At 33.8% G+C, this 20,198-nt stretch overlaps 4 protein-coding genes across 5 annotated transcripts; all 4 read left to right on the forward strand.

Annotated features, from left to right (window-relative positions):
• The first annotated feature begins 840 nt into the window (after positions 1 to 840).
• On the forward strand, positions 841 to 2,454 carry LOC125423730 (F-box protein At2g26160-like). Its single transcript, XM_048478857.2, has one exon. The coding sequence runs from the start codon at positions 1,116 to 1,118 to the stop codon at positions 2,244 to 2,246; it is 1,131 nt and encodes a 376-aa protein (XP_048334814.2). The 5' UTR covers positions 841 to 1,115; the 3' UTR covers positions 2,247 to 2,454.
• An 8,542-nt stretch (positions 2,455 to 10,996) lies between these two features.
• LOC107424485 (putative F-box protein At1g65770) lies at positions 10,997 to 12,193 on the forward strand. The gene has a single exon (XM_016034303.4). It carries the CDS (start codon positions 10,997 to 10,999, stop codon positions 12,191 to 12,193), a length of 1,197 nt encoding a protein of 398 aa, XP_015889789.4.
• A 1,773-nt stretch (positions 12,194 to 13,966) lies between these two features.
• Positions 13,967 to 16,638, forward strand: LOC107424525 (putative F-box protein At1g65770). Of its 2 annotated transcripts, none has more exons than XM_060818824.1 (2): positions 13,967 to 15,535; positions 16,212 to 16,638. In XM_060818824.1, exon 1 carries the CDS (start codon positions 14,190 to 14,192, stop codon positions 15,495 to 15,497), a length of 1,308 nt encoding a protein of 435 aa, XP_060674807.1. In that variant the 5' UTR covers positions 13,967 to 14,189; the 3' UTR covers positions 15,498 to 15,535; positions 16,212 to 16,638. The 2 variants fall into 2 exon arrangements, with proteins under 2 accessions (XP_060674807.1, XP_015889836.4); XM_016034350.4 differs by having other exon boundaries at positions 13,981 to 15,477.
• A 426-nt stretch (positions 16,639 to 17,064) lies between these two features.
• Positions 17,065 to 19,599, forward strand: LOC132804453 (F-box protein SKIP23-like). The gene is made up of 3 exons (XM_060818859.1): positions 17,065 to 17,378; positions 17,535 to 17,875; positions 19,262 to 19,599. Exons 1-3 carry the CDS (start codon positions 17,065 to 17,067, stop codon positions 19,597 to 19,599), a joined length of 993 nt encoding a protein of 330 aa, XP_060674842.1.
• The last annotated feature ends 599 nt before the right edge of the window (positions 19,600 to 20,198 follow it).

A 20,198-nucleotide genomic window follows, 5' to 3' on the forward strand; every position in this document is an offset into this window, starting at 1 on the left:
AATTAAAAAATATATTTGAATTTAAATTTATTAAATTATATAAATGTATTTGAATTTGAATTTAAATTCTATAGATGGAAAAAAAATTATTTTTAAATTTGAGTTCCATAATTAAATAATATTATATATAGATGTCAAACTGTTATAATATAGATTGAAAAAAATATATTCAAATATACTTATTAATAATAAAAATTTTAAATAAGTTTTTAAATATGAACGGATAGGTCTTTTTTATCAAGCAGATCAATACTAACAATACGTAATAAACGTTCAAAATTTGAGTGGTCTAGCTTTGATGATAAATAAAAAATTAATAGTATTGAAATAGTTTTAATGAAAGAACATGGATTATTTTATTTTTTAAAATTTTATTATATATTATTATTATTATTTATTTATTTAGGATTTAGGAATGCATAGCATGTGTGTATATATAATGTACATTAAATGATATATATTTGTTTAGCGTTTAAAAATGTCCAGCATGTGTATATAATATGCTATATATAATATATATATTTAAATTATCTATTACAGTTAGTATACCGGTTTAATACTAATATATATGACGAAATCTTTTTTTCAAGGTTAGATTATATTAATAAAAAAAATCACCAACATTTTTTTAATAATGTTATTATCTTTGAATTTATCGAAAAAAATGTTATTATCCTTCATTGGAGGTCTACATATAATTCATTTCAATTTAAAATACCATGATATCTTCAAGAAAAGTTAAAAATAATAAATTTTAAAGTAATAATAAAAAAACAAAATCCCAAATTATGGAAACATGTCCTTAATTTTTTTTATTCTAAAAAACAATTCTTTCTCCGTCCAAAAGAATAAAAATATGTAACAGCTCTTTATTCTATTCCTAAAATATTATTATTGTAAATTTTGAACCTCTCAATATTCCATAAAAGACATATACATATACAGTTACAAGTTTGGCTTCTTCGTACTCTGCAGGTCAAGCCGAACACGGCGTGCAAAACTATGGAGCGAAGGAGAGTGAACTGGTGCGAGCTTCCGCCGGAGCTATTCTCAATGATCAGCCACCGCCTGGACTCACCGGTTGACATTCTCCGATTCCGCAGTGTATGTAATACATGGCGTGCCTCATTCCCTCCATTTCAATATGGGACTCTTCCTCCTTTACCCCTCAAATTCCCCTGCCCATTTGCCACCGGAAAAGACGCTTTTCTCTCGGAAACCACCATCTATCGTCTGGAGCCTTCAATTCAAAGTCCTGTTTGGTCAAAATTGAAGACACCCTTTCTGGAAAATTTTTCTCCATTCGCCGTGTCCACGAACCCAGGTGTCCTTTTCCAAAGGATTTGAGTTTTTTGGACTTTCGGATGGTAAAATTAGGCAAATCTTATGGAATCGACTACCTGAGTTACATTTACCCCGTAAGTGGTGTTACTAAAGTAATTCGGTACCCTGATACATCGTCAGCATCGTCAGCATCAGCTAATTACGCTGAAGAAAATACTTCAATTTTCGTAATTTACGACGGAGGGAAACTGGGTTACGCTAAATCTGGGGATCGAGCACTGACCCGAGTCGATGTTCATGATCAGGTTACTGATTACCACGATATAATTGTTCATAAAAGAAAACCATATGTCGTAGACAAGTGGGGAACAATTTCACGCATTAACGACTCGTCGTTGGAGTTGACCCAAGTTTCACCGCCGCCATCCTCTTCGATTGGTTTGCAATTGGGTGGTCGAAAACATTTGGTAGAGTCTTGTGGAGAGCTTTACTTAGTTGATAGATACTTCGATCCTCATGACGAGACGAGGGCAAACCACCAAGGTCCTAATGTTCCTTATCGTGGTCGTATTATTCGTTATGGAATAGTTAATTCGGTAGTGGTCCGCAGAAATATAATTCGTGGGAAAACCATTGGTTTCAAAGTTTATAAGGTGGAAAATGATTGGGGCAATTGGGTGGAGGTGACAAACTTGGGTGATCGGGCATTTTTCTTGAATGATGATATTGCTTTCTCTGTTTCAGCTTCTGAATTTGATGGATGCAGAGGTAATTGCATCTATTTTAAGGATCGGAATGACAGTAAATTATTCTCACTTGGTCGGAAATTTTCTGTCTTTAATTTTGAGGATCGTAGCATTAGTGCAAATCGGTGGTCCAAACGTGTTCGATACTCTAATCTGCATCTCAATCGAAAGCTATGGGTATTGGACTGTTCAAATTCCTCTCAAGGTACTGCCTGAGTAAGTATGATGTTTTTCTAATCTTTTTAATTAGTTCCCTTATGACTAAATGTCATAAGTGTGATGAATATGTGAGTTGTATTAACTAATGGGTTTGTAAAACAATGTATTTTGGTGCAGTAGAATACCATATTGCAGATAAATATTTTCAGTTGAGTATGAAATTCTGTACCCTATATAAATGGTTAGAAGTGATATGGTAAGATTATGGAAGTGAGTTGAAAGATTAGAACTTTTTTTTCTTTTTTTTTTTTTTTTTTTGGAAATCTTCCAATAGCAGATTTAATAGTATTTTTTATTTTTTTTTCTCTTGATATTGAAATTGGGACTAAAATATTGAATTTATGGTTTATAGGTTGCCTTGTAAAAGATAAACACAAGTTTGAATTTGTGGCGATATACTATGAAAATAAAAGTAATGGCTCCGTTAATAGATATATTTGAAAGTTTCGGTTAATATTTTTCGATTCTGATATTTAATAAAAATATCTTTTTTAGGTAACGAATATATTTTATTTTTAAGCAACTTTGGTAAAGAATATTTGAAATATTTTTTTAAATAATACATATTCTGAGTTTATAAAATTTGTGTAATTGGCGGCATTAAGTCATTTGTGACGTGAAGAACTTCGGTCAATGTGAACTTACTATTATATAATATTCTATTCTCATACTTTTGGTCCACGGAACTCTATAGTTTGTGGGAAAACCATCCGCTTCAAAGTTTATGAATTGGAGGAAAAAATGGAACAATTTTATGGAGAGAACAAACTTGGGTGACCAGGCTTTTTTCTTAAGCGATAAATTTTCTTCTTTTTCAGTTTCTGTATTGACCATTGAGTTTGATGAATGCAAAAGGAATTGTATCTATTTCAACGATGCACTTGATAGTAGTCTATTCACATTTGGTCGGCATGGTTGTCAAATTTTTGACTTTAAGGGTTCCAGATCCTTGTCGTTTTTCTATTCGCATATGCTGTAGAGGTTGAATATTTAAACAAAATTTATTTTAAGATAAAATTTATTCAGCCTTCTAGCCGTTACTCGTGATCCATATGGTGCTCGTGAATCTCTTTCTTTCCAAGGAGATTCTTTCAAACTTCCAAGAAAAGCCATCTCTATATTAGACTTGCAAATCAATACTATACCATCCCTTTATATTTCCTCTATAGAACAGCTCAACGAGTATGCTCGCATTTAGCTTTTCCCCATTATACATAAGAATTGTAAGTACAGTATTTTTTTTTTTAAGTACAGTATTATTTATTTATTTATCTATTTATTTTCCAGTTGATCAGTTTGAAATTTTAGGATGCTGCAAGATTAAGGATCTGTCGTCAGTGAAGATGAGTCAGTTTTTTTTTTTTTTTTTTCTTTGGGGTCTTTTTTTCAATTGTATTTTTAAAATTTGTTTCTAATGGCTTTTATGTTGTTTTAACATAATGTATCAGACTTGTAACCAACTCCGCCGGGTTGATCATGCACAATAAAAAGCTAACATGAAAAAAATAATAATAAATAAATTCTATATCTAGTAATTACTCTAGCATGATGCTGTGTTTTGTGAATTGAAAAAAACAAAAAAAAAAAATGATTGAACAATTTGCTATATATGTCAATGAAAATTTGTGAGATATATAGTTAATAGGTCCGATCTCCATTATTAGCATTTCTTAATAATTTAAAATTCCAATATCAGTAAATTGCATATTTAAATTTAATTTTTTTAAAAAAATAACATATTAGGAGATTGAATAAAAAATAACACTTAGTCATTTTAAACTTACTGTTAAGTCTCCTTGTAGCAAATTATAAACAAATTTTAAACTAGGTTTTAAAAAGTTTAATGAGAAATGATATTATAATATAAAATGAATATTTTAAAAACTAGTAAATATTCAGAGATGTTTAAAAGTTTATAAACCTTTTTTTTTAAAATTTAAAAAAAAAATAAAAGAGAATAAGTTTAATTGTAAATTCATGTAAACATCATCTTTCGATAAAGCTCTAGCGCTGCCACCCGCTGTGTGGCGGTCCAACCCGCCACGGAGTATCCAACGTGGCCCAATTATAAGTGATTTTAAAACAGCCCATGTTGACCAGCCATAGGAGCTGTGCTTCGTGTGCCGTGTAGGTGTTGATAGTTCTATTAACAAAGTGAGCTGAAGGGAATATCAAAATGGAACACAATCATGGAATCGTTAAACATCTCGATAATGGCATCGATGTCGTTCGGTTTCGAAGTATCTATCAACCAAGTGTTCCTCTACTCCTCCAGTCCAGTCCAAAACACTGTTCCTCTTCCTCCGCCTCTCGAATTTCCTGGTCGCTCGCTTAAATTATATTGGAGGTCCATATATTGATTTCCATTTAAACTTACGATTTGTTCAAAAAATTAAAAGTAATAATAAAAACTCATATTCTAATTAAATAGAACATGAATCAAAGATTTTAAATTCATTTACTTACCGGTAAAAATATTTATTTATTTTTTCTCAGTAAAATATTGTTTTAAATTTTGGTAAAAATATAATATAACACGTATGCCGCCTCTACGGTGAAAATTAACGTAAATAACTTAGGACTATTTTATATTGCAGTGATTAATTTGACAATAAAAATACTTGCTTCGTTAATGTTTTTAACTACTGATCATTTTTAATATATTCGTTAATGTTTTTAACTACTGATCATTTTTAATATATCCTTTTTTACATAATTCTGATTTTATAAAATTTGATAAATTTTTATTATTCAAATAATTAATTATGTTGTCGGGCCTTGAAAAGTGTTTTTTTTTTCTTATTTATTGTTATTTTATTAATTAGACTTAGTGGTCGGTGCTTTTGAAGAAATTTGGTCAAAGTGGACTTATTATTATATAGTATAGTTTCCATACTTTATTTTTAGTCAAATATAGTTTGCATTTTTTGTATATATAGTTTTGATTTTGAGTTTTATGTGCTATTGAAGTAATTATTCGCAAAAAAACAAAATGAAAATAATCATTTATATTTTTTCTAAACTAAAATTATGAATTTAATTTCATATATATGTATATATATTTTTTCACATTTTTGCTATAATACACGGATATGTCCAAATTACGATTGATATGCTGGTCAATTATATTTATATATTTAATTGGGTATGTCCACATTAGGATACACATGAGAAGAACTATGAGCTCATTTATTGAATTAGACTAAATTGATTAGATTAAATTATTTCAAATATTATCTAATCAAATTAAATTGTACATAAAATATCTATTTAGATTGTCGTAGTGGATTGAACTGTGAATATTAAGAATATTGAATTGAATTATATTGGATAGGATAGTTTAGTATTATCACTTGTTTGGAACACTTAAAAAAATTGAACTGAATTATAAAATATAACTTTTTTTTTTAAATTTTGAATAATTTGTACTGTAAATTTTAAATAAAGGTAATTAAAAATTATTTTTGGACTTTGCCAAACTCCAATGCAATTTCCATGAATTTTTCAACCAGTAAACATTGGTCAATGCCAGTAAAGACTGGTTAATGTCAAACAATGATTTCTAATGGAATAGACCAATCCAAACCCATGATTTTTAACGGGATTAATTAATCCAATTGATTAAAAAGAACAGGACAAGGGATATTTATTGTCCAGTCCAAGGACAAAAAAGGTTCTCAAATTTGCAACAAGCGTTGGATTGAACTAAACTTGTAGTAGAATCCATGGCAACGAATCCAAAATAATCCTATTTAATTTCGCCTAGGCCGCGTTTATATAAATATATTTATGAGGATATGTTACTAGGTTTTGCGTACTCTGCAAGTCAACAGAAGATAGTTTGCAAAACAATGGAGAGCGGAACAAGGAATTGGAGTGAGATTCCGACGGAGCTGTTGAAAGAAAATTTTGGAGTTTGGAGGTAAAACTTAAAGATAGAGGATTTAGAGAAAGAGGCTATTTGTTTTACTTCTCACTTCTTGTTTTTTGGCACCATCCAAACTCAAAAACATTACTCCTATTTATACTAGTGGCACCTTCCAAACCATTAGCTAGGATTTTGTCAATTCTAATCTAATAGTTATAGATGACTCTCTAAAATTTTCTTCATAATTACAATTTTTTTTACACATTCTAAACAACTTTATGGATTACTTTATGTTGTGGAAATCAGAAAGAACAAGGAATATAAAAACAATAAAATGCAAACACGATTTAATGAGGTTCGGCCAAAGAATTGCCTACGTCCTCGTGCTCAGGTTCTGAGCTTCTGCTATTATTGATAAATGAGGAAAAACAAGAGCTTAACAGATTCTATAATGGAGAATCACTCAGAAAACACCCAACCCAATCCGTAAGCCCATATACACCCTCACTCAACTCAACTCTAAACAATTTCACAAAGAAATTGTTCCTACACCTATAGAACACTTTGACGAATTTGTACAAACAAGAAAGCCTTAACTTTCTCTCTCAATCCCTGAAAACCAACTCAACTTTTGCTCTGCAACTCTGCAAATTCAAGAAGTGAATGAGGAAGAAGACGATGACCGTTATATATATATACATCGTTGCTGTTGCTGGTGTGGCATTTTAAATGACGTGGACCAATGGCAATTAATCCTTCACATAACCACCCTAACCAACTCACATGGCTTGTACGTGATTCAGTTAAACCTGATAAACCCACCGTCATGCCAATACGACACCGTCCCACTCACTGAAGCAAATGTCGACGATACCGGCGAAAAATCGCCGATTCTGTCGGTTGTCGACCACCTCCGACACCGAAAGGGGGGGGGGGAAGTTTCTGTCATGGGTGTCGCCGGAATATCGCCGGATTCGATGGATTTCGCCTGGAAACGCAGGAGTCGGTTGGGATTTCGTTTTTTGGATGGATATGGTGGAAATTCCGGTGGAGAAGTCAGCAAAAAGTCGCCGGATTTCGGTGGATTTTTTGGGGAAATATCGGTGGCTGGCTGTGAACTGGCAGAGAAGAGAGGGAGGAAGAAGACGAAGGGAAGAGAGGAAGAAGAAGAAAGGATTTCTTTTCCACGTGGGGGGGGGAGGAAAGAGAGAAAAAAATAAATAAATAAAAAAATATGATAATATTTTATAATAAAATAATATAAAATAATAATATGATAATAGAAGAAGAAGAAAGGATTTCTTTTCCACGGGGGGAGGAAAGAGAAAGAAAAAAATAAATAAATAAATAAAATATGATAATATTTTATAATAAAATAATATAAAATAATAAAATAATAATATTATATTATATAAAGGATAATACATGATTTTTTTTATATGTAGTATTTTAATACGCATCTCTTTATTTTTATTTTTTTTTATCTTAGTGTTTAATTTAATTTAATTTATTTTTTTAATAAATTTGATTTTATCTATTTAAAAATAAATAAATAACATTGTTAGTTTTTTTGTTATATATTATATAAAATTTTAATATATATGCTTAATTGGATGAGTATTTTATTATTATTGTATTCTAATTATTGAATTTTTATATTATTTTATTATATTAATTATTTTATATTTCAAAATTTGTATTCTAAATTAAAAATTTATAGTTTCCGTAAATTTATCGATATTTCCATCGATATCGACATTTCCATCGATATTTCTGTAAATTTATACCTTCGATATTTTCATCGACATCGATATTTTTTTCACTGGTCCCACTTAAACCATTAAAACCAAGATAAAACGCTGTCGTTCTTCTCAGTGCTGTGTAAACATATTACATCAAAACGATGTCGTTTCTTACTTCCTTTATTCACAAGCCTGAGTATTCAATGCACATTAGGTTTTAACTCCTCAGCTCTTGAGGATTACTTCTTTATACTTTAGAATAAACTTTTAGATGAGACTTTTCACCGTCCCACTTAAACCATTAAAACCAAGTTAAAACGCTGTCGTTCTTCTCAATGCTGTGTAAACATATTACATCAAAACGGTGCCGTTTCTTACTTTCTTTATTCACAACCCTGAGTATTCGATGCACATTAGTTTTTAACTCCTCAGCTCTTGAGGATTACTTCTTTACACTTTAGAATAAACTTTTAGATGAGACTTTTCTATAACATACTTTTAAAAATTAGACTTTTATTTAGACAACATATTTCTAAAAGTCGGGTTTACTTAAACAATCAAAGCCCAAATTCTAATAACCCAAAAATCAAGTTTATATTTCAACAGGAGCTACTAGCAATGATCAGCAACAGCGTCGATTCTCCATTCGACATCCTACGATTACATAGCGTCTGTAAGTCATGGCATGCCGCTCTGCCTCCGCTTCTCAAATTTCCATGTCCGTTTGTCACCGGAAAAGACGTCTTTCTCTCAGAAACTACCATCTATCGTCTCAAGACTCTCCATGGGACTTATCCTCCAATTTCATATTTGGTCAGAGTCGATGAAACTTATTCCAGCAATTCCTCCCAAATCGCAAATACAACAAGTACCTCACAAAGTACAATAATTCCCCTTTTCCTTTTCGAATTGATCTGAGTTTGTTGGACATCGGGATGGTGAAGTTAGGCAAATCCTATGCGGACGACAGTTTCAGTGTCTCCTTGAGTGGGGTCAATAAAGTAATTCGATACCCTGGCAATGATTATTCAATTTTGGTAATTTTCGACGGAGGAAAACTGGGTTTCGCCAAGTATGGGGATCAACAACTAACCCTTATGGATGATCGAATTACAAATTACCAAGTTATAACACTTTATAAGGGGGAACCATATGTTGTGGACCAATGGGGTATAGTTTCAATGATAGAGTTAGACGACGACGACTAGTCGTTGAAGTTGACCAACCTAATTTCTTCTCCTCCATGTGGCGATATTCAATTGAATAAACTTCGGCAGAAACATTTTGTGGTGTCTTGCGGGAAGCTATACGTCGTTTGATAGATACTATTCTTGTCGTTTTTTAACTGATTTTGGTCCACGAAACTATATGATTTGTGGGAATACCATGGCTTTCAAAGTTTATAAATTGGAGGAAGAGCTTGAAAATTGGGTGGAGGTGACAAGCTTGGGTGATTAGGTTTGTTATATTAAGCGAAGATTTTTCTTTCCCAGCTTCATCTTTTGAGCTTAATGGATGCAAAGGGAATTGCATCTATTTCAACGATGCAATTGACAGTAGTCTGAGCCTATTCTTAAAAAAAAAACCAATAGCCCTATAATGGATTGAGTTAGATAGTGCCACCCAGGTTTTTTCCCACTTTTTAGAAGTTCATGTGCACGCATGCATGTGTTATCACCTCATTGGTCGGAGGTCCCTAGAATAAAAAAAAATGGGATTCTTTTTCTTTTTATATTTAGATTTAGAGTTTTTATCTTTGGATAGAAGGAATCAATCTTGGCTAAGCCTTAGGCTAGTGAGTCAAAAGAGGCAAAGTCAGAGCAAGGAAATGTTAATTGGCATACTTCAACCTTCAATCGGAATACGGATGAGATCAGAAAGGCCATCATTGGGGCAAACGATGCAATAGCTTCGGTTAGGGCAAAGCCCAAAATGGCATAACCAAATGATTGTTTAGTTGGGTGAATTGTGACCTCGTACGATCGTGTCGGGTGAGCAACAGCCGCTTCGTCACAATACTTACTTATGGGCTAACGGGTAACACTTTGGCCAAGTATCCTAATTTAATCGGGATAATTGTAAGATTTTCAACTTAAAGGATTCCACCTTTTCTAAATATTTCTGGTCCTTACCTCCTTGCTATTTTAATTCCCATCTTTACACCACGCTGTGGATATTGAATATTTAGACCCAAGTTAGCTTAAGATAATTTAATTTATTCAGACAAGTCCAGTAACAGTAATACTGTATTGTATTATTAATTGTTAGTAATTTTCTAATTTTCAGTTCATGAGTTTGAAATTTTTGCTATTAATTTGTGGTTTGGATTATGATGTTGCAAAATTTTGGATCTGTCATGTGGGAAGATGAAGATTTTTTTTTTTAATTAAATTTTTAGATTTTGTTTGTTGATGTCGTATTAAGATAATGTATTAGACTTGTTTATAAGTGCGCCCGGATTGATCATTTACATAAAAAAGATTCAAACAATAAATAAATAAATAAAAATCTATATCTTATAAATATTCCATCGTAATGCTTTGTTTTGTGATATATATATATATATATATATATATACAAAAACACAAACGTAAGTCTCAGGATTAATGGGAAAAGAGGATTGAACAATTTGCAATGCCAATCAGAATTTGTGAGATAGATCATGGGTCCATTCTAGCATTTGCTTAAAATTAAAAATTACAGTACCAGCAAAATTTAATATTAAATTTTAAAATATAGAAATTGAATGAAAAATACTATTTACTAATTTTAAAGATACTGTAAAATTTCCTTGTGGCAAATTATGAAACAGAATTTGAAACCTGGACTTAAAAATTGAATGATATTACAATATAAAATGAATATTTAAAAAAACTAGTAAATATATTGAGATATTTGGAAAAAAAAAAAAAAAGGTTTAAATGTTAATAATTTCTCAAAACAGCTCCAGCGCTGCCAGTGCCATTGCCACCTGGAGCGTGGCGGGCCAAGGACTGTTCTCCAACGTGGCCCAATTGCAGATGATTTTTAAACTGCCAACCACGACCAGCCACACAAGCCGTGCTGTGCAGGTGCAGTACGGTCCGTATATTTATCTACAACTCCGTTGACAGTGTGAGCTGAAGGAAAAAATGAAAATGAAACACGACCGAGGAATTGTAAACTGGGCTGAGCTTCCGAAGGAAATGTGCGCGTCGATCGGAAAACATCTCGATAATGGCATTGATGTCCTTCGGTTTCGCAGTGTGTGCAAGTCATGGCGTTCTTCTATTCCCCCGGTCCAAAACACTGTTCCGCTTCCTCTGCCTCTCGAATTTCCTGGTCCCAGAGCATTCACCACCGTGCGCCTCTCACAACCGAAGATCTATCATCTCCAACCTCCGCTTCAGGACTACCAAACCCCTACATCAAATCCTTCTCCTTCTCAGGGTTGGTTGGTGAAGCTTGAAGAATCCCTCTTTTCTGGCAAAATGCGTTCCTTAGATCCCATCTCCAACTGCCAAATCCACGATTTCCCACCAGCTTCTGCAAAAGCATTGAATTTATTGGATTTTCGGGTCGCTGAACTAATCAGATCTTACGCCCTTGAATTCTTCTTCCACGTGGGTTTCGATTTCGTTTTCGCAGTCAAAGTGGCAGTTCTATCCCACAACTCTTGGTCGACGAACAATTTTGCCCAGTGTGCAATTATGTACGTTGGTCTACTGGGTTTCTGGAAACTGGGAGAAACGAAATGGAGCTTCATTGATGGTGAAAAGTTTTTTTACCACGACGTTGTTTCTTATAATGGAAAATTCTACGCAATTGATAAATTGGGTTCAGCGTATTGGATAGATCCATCATTGAATGCTATTCAATTTTCACCTCCTTTACCTGATCTTGATGGGCTGAACAGAAAACAGAAGCATTTGATCGAGTCATGTGGTGATCTTTACTTAGTTGATCGGTTCCTTGATAAAGAGCGCCTTGCAAAAGATAGCGACCCTGACTTAGATGGTTATGTTGATGATGATCATTTTCTTGGTTACTTTGTCAATTATAATCTTGATGCAAGGGCTTTCAGTTTTAAAGTATATAAGCTGGAGATGGAACAAGATTGCCGCAGATGGGTCGAGGTGAAAAAGTTGGGTGATCGAGCATTTTTTCTGTGCAGTGATTGCTCTTTCTCCATTTCAGCGAAAGAATTTGGTGGTTTCAAAAGGAATTGTATTTATTTCTCAAACGCTTCAGTAATGAGGTCGGCTTCTTATAAATGTCAAGTGTTTGATTTAGATGATGGAACCATTAGCAGCCTCGACTATTCTGAGTTCTTCTGTCCACCCTCTTGCCTCTAAGCACTTCAGCATTCAGCTAGATGCTGAAAGCATGTAATGTTTCTACTCTTTATTATTATTATTATTATGTTGGAGAATAAAGTTCATGCTTTTGAAGGAAGTTACCAGTTGAAAATTGTAAGAACCAATTGCTAGGATGCTATGGACGTTGAATGTTCACAGATGACAATGTTTAGATACTTGTCACATCAGATATCTAAGTATTATATAAATGGTGGTGATGTTATTGATCTGCCAAAGGAACAAAATTATGGCATGGGCATTTGGCATCGGTCTTTTTCCAACTTTGCTCTCTGAAGTGTGACTTATTCGTAACCTCTAATCCCTTTTGCTAAATGAATTTATCAGTGTTGTTAGAGTTTTGGAATCTGTAAAATGTAGTTCTTGCACATAACTGCATAGAGAGCACTACTAAATCGTCCAATCTGCGTCGAGAGTGCAAATTATTTTGGGCATGTATATCTTTTTGTTCGATGTTATTATCTAGGTGTTTCTTGGAAGCAAGTGCTGCAAAGACCAATTTTCAAGCTTTTGCTACCTCCTGGCCAGTCGGCCCGGTCCTTTTACGGGTTGGAGTTTGATCACTGCCCAACCGGAAAACCCTTATCATGACAACCTTTGAAAAGCATCTTAGAATTATTCTTCTGCTGCCGCATCAAGTGTGAGAGGTCACGAGTTGTTGTGCTGAGCAGCACAACTCTGCCCCACCTGTTGTTGTATTAGTAAACAAATATAAATATATATAAAAGCAGGTGCAGTAGTATCTTAATACAATCGGGTCCGATGGTTAGTTTCGTCCATCGTATTGCTCAAATGTATCTAGCCAGATCGCCATCTACATTCACTACCCACAAGTCACAATCATTGTTTTTCTCAGTTTAATATCATTTTTTGTTCTATGAAAAAAAAAAAAAAAAAGAAAAGGGAACTTTTTTGTCGTTTTTCTGGTAGAGACAATCTCAGTGTCGGTAGTATAGCATTGCCACTTTGTATGGTTCGTTTTATCTAGTTTCAATACAGAGTTAAAATATTCAATATTCATATTCAGCCTTTTTTATTTTTTTTATAACAATGAATTTAATTAAAGTTGTCTTCTTGTTGTTTTTCATATTTTTCTAATTTTCTGGCCCCAGGAAAACCAATATACGTCATAGTTTTTTTTTTTTTTTTTTGACACTAAATTTGTTAAATTTATCTAACATACCGTGGAGGCAACAACTTATTTTACACTAAATTTGTTAAATTTATCTAACATACCGTGGAGGCAACAACTTAATAACAAAGGCAACGAGGTGTTGGTACTTCAATAGCATCATGAGTGTATGAAAAATACTCGAACCATCAAAAAAAAAAAAAAAAAAAAAAAAACAAGAAGTTCAAAAAAGAGAACCATCAAATACTAGAAGTTTACCAAAAAAAACCATCAAATTAAAGATGCAAAACAAGATGTTTCTTAATTTTGAACTTTTATATAATTTTGATAAAGAAAAATAACTTTTAATTACTGCGAAGTTTTTTCAAAAAACCGTATCAATTCCTTGGTCCGCATAGCATACTTTATATATATATATATATATATAAATTTTATAGTTTAAGGCTGCTTCTCAAATCCAGTTCAAAAACCGTGCAGTCCAAGCCCATGTATAATCAGAATCCAGCTCAAATCCAAGCACCACATTCTCTTCTGAGTTTAGCCCATAATTTATTTATTTATTATTTTTCTTATCTTAGGGTAAGAGAAGAATGTGTAGGATCCGACGGGACTGCAAAAAACGACAGCGTACTTGGGAAATAATATCTTCTTCTCCTCCTTCTTCTTCTTCTTCTTTGGTTTTTTTTTTTTTGAAAGAACGTGGCAAATAACAATATTATATATATATATATATATTTTTTTTTTTTAAATAGTGGTTGATGATCGCCACTTGCGATTGGTCGTTAACTTTCTTTTCTCTGCAAGTCAACCAGGAAGGAAAAAAAAAAAAAAAAAAAAGAAGCCATGGTTGGCAAAGTTGACTGGTCCGAAATCCCCGACGAAATCTGGACAGCCATCGGAAAACGCCTCGACAATCGTCTTGACGTTCTGAGATTTCGCAGCGTTTGTAAATCCTGGCGTTCTTTTATCCCTCCCTTCCACGATTCTTCTCCTCCTCTGCGTCTCAGATTCCCTCTGCCATTCTCATCCAAAGCCGACGCCTTTGTCTCCCAGAGTACCGTATATCGTATAGACCCACCTAACCATGATGGTCAAGGCTCATCATCCTCTTCGTTTCTCAAAGGCTGGTTAGTCAAAGTCGAAGAGTTCGAGCCCGGAAAAATGCTTCTTTTGGATCTGCTTTCCGGCCGCCGAATCAGGGACTCACCGAGTACGTTTCCAAAGGTGTTTAGCTTGTTGGAGTTTCGTATGGTTGAGTTAAGTAAAGCTTATGCTCTTAAATATATATGTGGGTTTTCCTCTATTGCTGGTATTAACAAAATTATTATATCCCCTGATTCTGGGTCTGGGTCTGGGTCTGGCTATGCTAGAAGCGCAGACGAATCTGCTATTTTTGTTATATATGATCAAGGGAAATTGGGTTTTGCTAAGAATGGAGCAGAGGGTTTTACCCTTATTGATAATCGAATTCTTGATTACAATGATATAATTGTGTATAAAGGACAACCTTATGTTGTCGATAGGTGGGGGACTGTTTCTTGGATTGATTCGTCTTTGAGGGTGATTCAATTCTCACCTCCATTGTTCGGTTTTGGAAGCCGGAAGCATTTGGTGGTTGCAAATAGCGAACTCTATGTGATTGATAGGTATTTGGATAGAGATGTGAATATGCAAGACTACGATGACAATAATAATAATAACAATAATGATGTTGTTAATTTCAATGCTTTTCTTCATCATCCTCTTCGACGTCGAAGATTCGATTATTGTCAGGCAAAGACGGTTGATTTCAAAGTTCATAAGCTGGATGAAGAGTGGGGGAGATGGGTTGAGGTGAAAAACTTGGATGATCAGGCATTTATTTTGGGTGCTGACTGCTCTTTCTCTATTTCAGCTAGAGAGTTTGCTGGATTCCAAAAGAACTGTATTTACTTCACAGAGCAATTAGACTTAGATTTTGCGCTTAGAGGATTAGGTAATCCTGATGGTGGTGTTTTTAACTTAGAGGACCGTACCATCGACAAGTTAGCATTTTGCCCAGGCTCTTTCCCCATGTTTTGTCCACTACAAGCAACCAACCCCTGCACTTTTAGCTCCAATCTTGGGCGGCATCCTGTACGTGTGGATCCATGTAAGTATGATATCATGTAGTTTTCAAACCAGTCCATTTTATGATGTGGCTCTGATGGGTATAGTCACTTTTATATGCTCTTCTTATGATCCTTTTTTTTTTTTTTTAATGGATTGGAATTAAAATTACATTGGTTGTGTGCATAATACCCCCTGATTATCATTAAATTGTCCATTTTTATTGGAACAGATTTATCTGCTTTATTGAGTGGAATTTGTCCTGTATCTACTTTTAGGTTTCAAACACACCCTTTTTAGTGTAAATCATATTACTTATTTTAAGATCCACCAAAACATTGAGAATCTATTGCCCTGTGGAAGAAAATTTAGGATGACACACTCACACTCAAGCCTCCACCATTTTATATGGCCAACGGTGAAAACTATCACCTTCTTCCTTATTTCTCGATTAAGACTCTGACTCGTTGTTTTTATGGTTGTATCTCGGATGAAACACATTCAGTGATGTTAATGGTTCTCAGGTTTTTGTACAAGCATTTAGCCCCTTGGTTGAGGCTTGAAGGAACAAGAATGCTTTATCATCTTTGAGAAGATAAAATATATGCATATGTTGGACTGAGTAACTAAATAAATAAGCTTTTTTGCTCTCTGCAATCTTTTAAAGACTTTTTAAGATTATTGTTTGCATCAGCCAGTTTGTAGTCTATGAATTTAGGATTTCACATTTCCTTGTGCTTTCTATTTACCATAACAATAAAAATTCTTTAAATGCAGGTCAACTGTAAAAAGAACTCCTTATTTTAGAGAATAAGGAGGTTCCCAGTTTATCACAATGGACTTTTCAAACATGCAGCTAATTGCAGGTTGTCTATATAGCATGTAGCTTTAGTTCATAAGAGTGCGTATCCAATAATGCAATATATATATATATATATACATATATACATATGCTTTTCTAGAAACCGATGTACTTTATTTTCAAGCACATAATTAATGCCAGTGTGGTTGATGTGTATATAGGCCTATGGGGCGGTGTTTTGCCCTTAATTTGAAAGTTGTTGTGGGTCTCCATCGTTGATTATGATTTTGTATGTTATGATCTGATGTTTGCTTGCTTGACTGTTAAAAGTGGAACTTGGAATACAAATTTTCAGTTGAGTGTAAGAGTTCGCTACCCTTTTCTGGTTGGAATAGGAGCATCTTTCTTGTTATTTAGCTTTTACGCATTTATATCTTTGGAGTTTGACTAGTCAGCTGGTAGATTTTAACACTTTGCCAAATACAAAAGGATGTTCATGCACAATCAGAAATTGTTAGTACTAATAGTACTCTTTTGCTAATATATCAGAAATCATTAATTAAAAACAATGTCCAACTTTCCAAGAGAGCAAGGCCTAGATGAGTCAAAAGTCTAGAAGATAGAAAAAGAGAAGATGAAAAATCACTCATATTATTGTAGGAAGCAAACATACGAAAATATGGACAACGAGTTCAAATTCTTTATTTGTTTGAAGTTCCCGTCATAGATGACATTGTTAGAATCTACAATCTTGTATGCAAATTCTAAATAAGACGAATATAGATATTCTCTAGAGTTGGTATAAATCAAACAGGAACATCAAAAACAATGAGGGAGGGTAAGGAGATGGGTGGTAGGATCACTAGGAGGCCATGGTCCGATCTTCCAAAGGAACTGTTGGAAATCATAGCAGACTTTCTCCTTAGCAAAGTCGGTGTTTCCCAATTCCGTGCAGTCAGCAAATCATGGCTATCCTCCATTCCTCTCTTACAAAATCTCTTCTCTTTCCGTATCTATATTCCCTACTTAATCCGTTACCATCATCACGCCATACTCACTGAAAGCAGCATCTACCTTATTGCACCTCCTTCGTCATCCAATTCACAAGTTTCCACTTCCATTCCGCTTCATGGGGCTGGCTAGTAAAGGTCAAAGAAGGAGAGACTGGCCAATTTCATGTCTCGAAGTCACTTTCCTGCCAACCAACTCACCTTTTTCCTACTTTACCAAAAGCAGTAAACCTATTAGATTTTTGAGTAGATGACAACTGGATCACAATAGACGACATGGTCTCTCAGTTGGATTATGAAGACGTCATTCTGTATGAGAAAAGAATTCTGTGCTGTGGACAAGGATGGAAGAGCAGTAATAGTGATTAATAATTCCTCTTTAGAGGTAATAGAGATTGCATCTCCATTGAAGGGTGAAAGAAACTGTCACAAAAAAATCTTAGTGGAATCAGCTGGGGATCTACTTCTGGTTGAAAGATTACGAATACAGCCATATTTTAAGGGTTTCAAGCTGAAAGTAAAAGACAAAGAATGGGTGGAGACAAAGAGCTTGGATGACAGGGTCATGTTTTTAGGTGGTGATTGTTGCTTCTGCGTTGCTGCTAAAGATTTCGGGAATGGATGCAATGGTAACTGTATTATTTTCACAGATCCATATGTTTCTATACTCAACTTGGGGGATGGTTATTTTTTGCCTTTACAAATACATTTGGCCTATAAAAACATCTTTTATCCACCATCACCGTGGTCTAATCAGGTCTCTCAACCTTTTGCTGAGCTACCAAGTCCTAAATTGGATTGTGATTTTGTTTTCAAGTGTCTATCCAAAAATACTAAACTAAAACTCTGATCATATATATATCTGGAGCTTCAACAATCCAATTTCAGGATGTTATTTGGGCATATATATAGTCTCTGAAAGCAAAGTGTAATGCCGATCGAAGTGATTGGATATGTTATGAAAGAAATGTTCATAATTTGAAACAATTCTAATATATGATGATATACAGTTATTTTGTAGGAAATGACCAAAGGAAGTAAACTAAATCAAAAAAAGAAAGGTTTCATTTTTTTATTTATTTACTTTTTTTTTCGTTTATCTTGTTCATCTAAAAAAAATATGTATCATAATATTTCATTTTTTTCTAAGATTTAAACGATCTTTGGGATTTTAATTAAGTACTCTTTTTATTTTCATTTATTTTCTTTTTTGGGTAAAGGTACGTTATACTACTTTTAAAAAGAAATTCAATTTAAACCATTATTTTATATTTGACCAAAATTTGGCAGTAAAAAACTCTCATGTTCACTTGGTGGGGAAAAGAAAAAAAGAAAAATTGCAGAGATCAAACATAAAGAAAAACAAGAAGGGAGAGAGAAAGAGGAGATGAATCATGGATGGTACGGTGGTTCCGTGGTTCGTTCTTCAAAGGAAATGTTGGAAATCACAGTAAACTTTCTCCTTACCAGAGTAGATGTTTGTGATTCCGTGCGGTATGCATGTCATGGTGATCCTCGATCCCTCCCTTCCTAAAGCCCGTATCTATACCTCCCAAAGTTCCTTGCTTATTCCCTTTAACTTCCCCGGAATACCAACCAACATACTTACGGAAACCACAGTTTACCATGTTAACTGCACCACTCACCACCTGACACTGGATATTCGCAACCTTCCTCTTTGACTTCGAATTCCAATTCATGGGGTTGGTTGGTAAAGGTTATAGAAAGAAAAGCAGGCCATTTCCATGTCTTAAACTCACTTTCTTGCTAACCAAGTAACCGTTTTCCTACATTCCCAAAAGTAATAAACTTACTAGATTTTCAAGTGTCAGAAATAGCCAAAGCTTATATCCTTCACTACGCCAACCAGGCCTACCCTAATTGGAAACCGGTTTTCTCTTCCACTCCGAATTATAGAACACCCTCATTCATGGGGCTTGTTGGTGGGGGTTTTATTTTACCTCAAAAAGGAGATGAAAAATGAACCAAAGTAATAGACAAATATGAAATGGTAGGTCGGTTTGATTATGAAGATGGTATCGTGTGTAAAAACAAATTTTCTGCTGTGGATAAAGATGGAAGAGCTGTAGTGATTGATTCTTCTTTGAATGTAACAGAGATTTCATCTCCATTGAAGTGTAGGGGGATCAATCACACAAAGATTTTAGTACAATCGCTTACGGACCTTATTTTTTTGATTGAAAGGTTACAGAAGAGGACCAATTTCAAGGTTTTTAAGCTCAAAGTGGAAGACAAAGAATGGATGGAGGTGAAAAGCTTGGATAACAGGATTATTTTTTTAGGTGATGACTGTAACTTCTGTGTTGCTGCCGAAGATTTTGGCGATGGATGAAAAGGTGACTGTATATTTTTCACCCGCAATTCTGAATTTACACATTCCTCCTCTTATACTGTATATAATTTGGAAGATAGCAGTATGTTACCACTAAAATTTCATCCATGCTATAACAATACTTTTTGTTTACCATTCAATTAATTAAAGGATCAAATCTTACCTTTACAATTTTTCTTTTCTTTTTTTCTATTCCGTTTTGATCACTTGAAATTCTATATGGTTGTTTTGGGTGGAGAAATTCAGAACAAAGTGATTCAATTGATATAATTAGATAGAAAGACTTAATGAGTTTCAAAAATTTGTTAATTTTCCAACTAAATACGCTATCATGGCATCGTTCTATAATATATATGACATCTAATTACATTATTATAATACAAAGAAGGACCATGAATCTCTAGTATAAGTATACTATCGTCTAATTTAAGGCATATAAACTAGGATTGCGAGGAACATCGATCACATGTGGGTTAGCCAATATTCAAGAACCGACATAATATTTGTTAGAAACCAAGCCCATGTAAACAGGATTAAGAGTTGAAAATTCTTTAAAAAATAACGTCCAATGCAATTCCGGCATGCTCTGTTTGAATTGT

This window comes from Ziziphus jujuba, chromosome 7 (assembly GCF_031755915.1).
Source record: "Ziziphus jujuba cultivar Dongzao chromosome 7, ASM3175591v1".
Taxonomy (NCBI): domain Eukaryota; kingdom Viridiplantae; phylum Streptophyta; class Magnoliopsida; order Rosales; family Rhamnaceae; genus Ziziphus; species Ziziphus jujuba.

Bases quoted from the DNA above. Each gene is read 5' to 3' on its own strand.
- LOC125423730 (XM_048478857.2), top strand. From the start codon at position 1,116: ATGGCGTGCCTCATTCCCTCCATTTCAATATGGGACTCTTCCTCCTTT.
- LOC107424485 (XM_016034303.4), top strand. From the start codon at position 10,997: ATGAAACACGACCGAGGAATTGTAAACTGGGCTGAGCTTCCGAAGGAA.
- LOC107424525 (XM_060818824.1), top strand. From the start codon at position 14,190: ATGGTTGGCAAAGTTGACTGGTCCGAAATCCCCGACGAAATCTGGACA.
- LOC132804453 (XM_060818859.1), top strand. From the start codon at position 17,065: ATGAGGGAGGGTAAGGAGATGGGTGGTAGGATCACTAGGAGGCCATGG. The intron at 17,379-17,534 runs GTAAAGGTCAAA...ATGGTCTCTCAG, and splicing joins CCGCTTCATGGGGCTGGCTA to TTGGATTATGAAGACGTCAT. The intron at 17,876-19,261 runs GTAACTGTATTA...ATGAAATGGTAG, and splicing joins TTTCGGGAATGGATGCAATG to GTCGGTTTGATTATGAAGAT.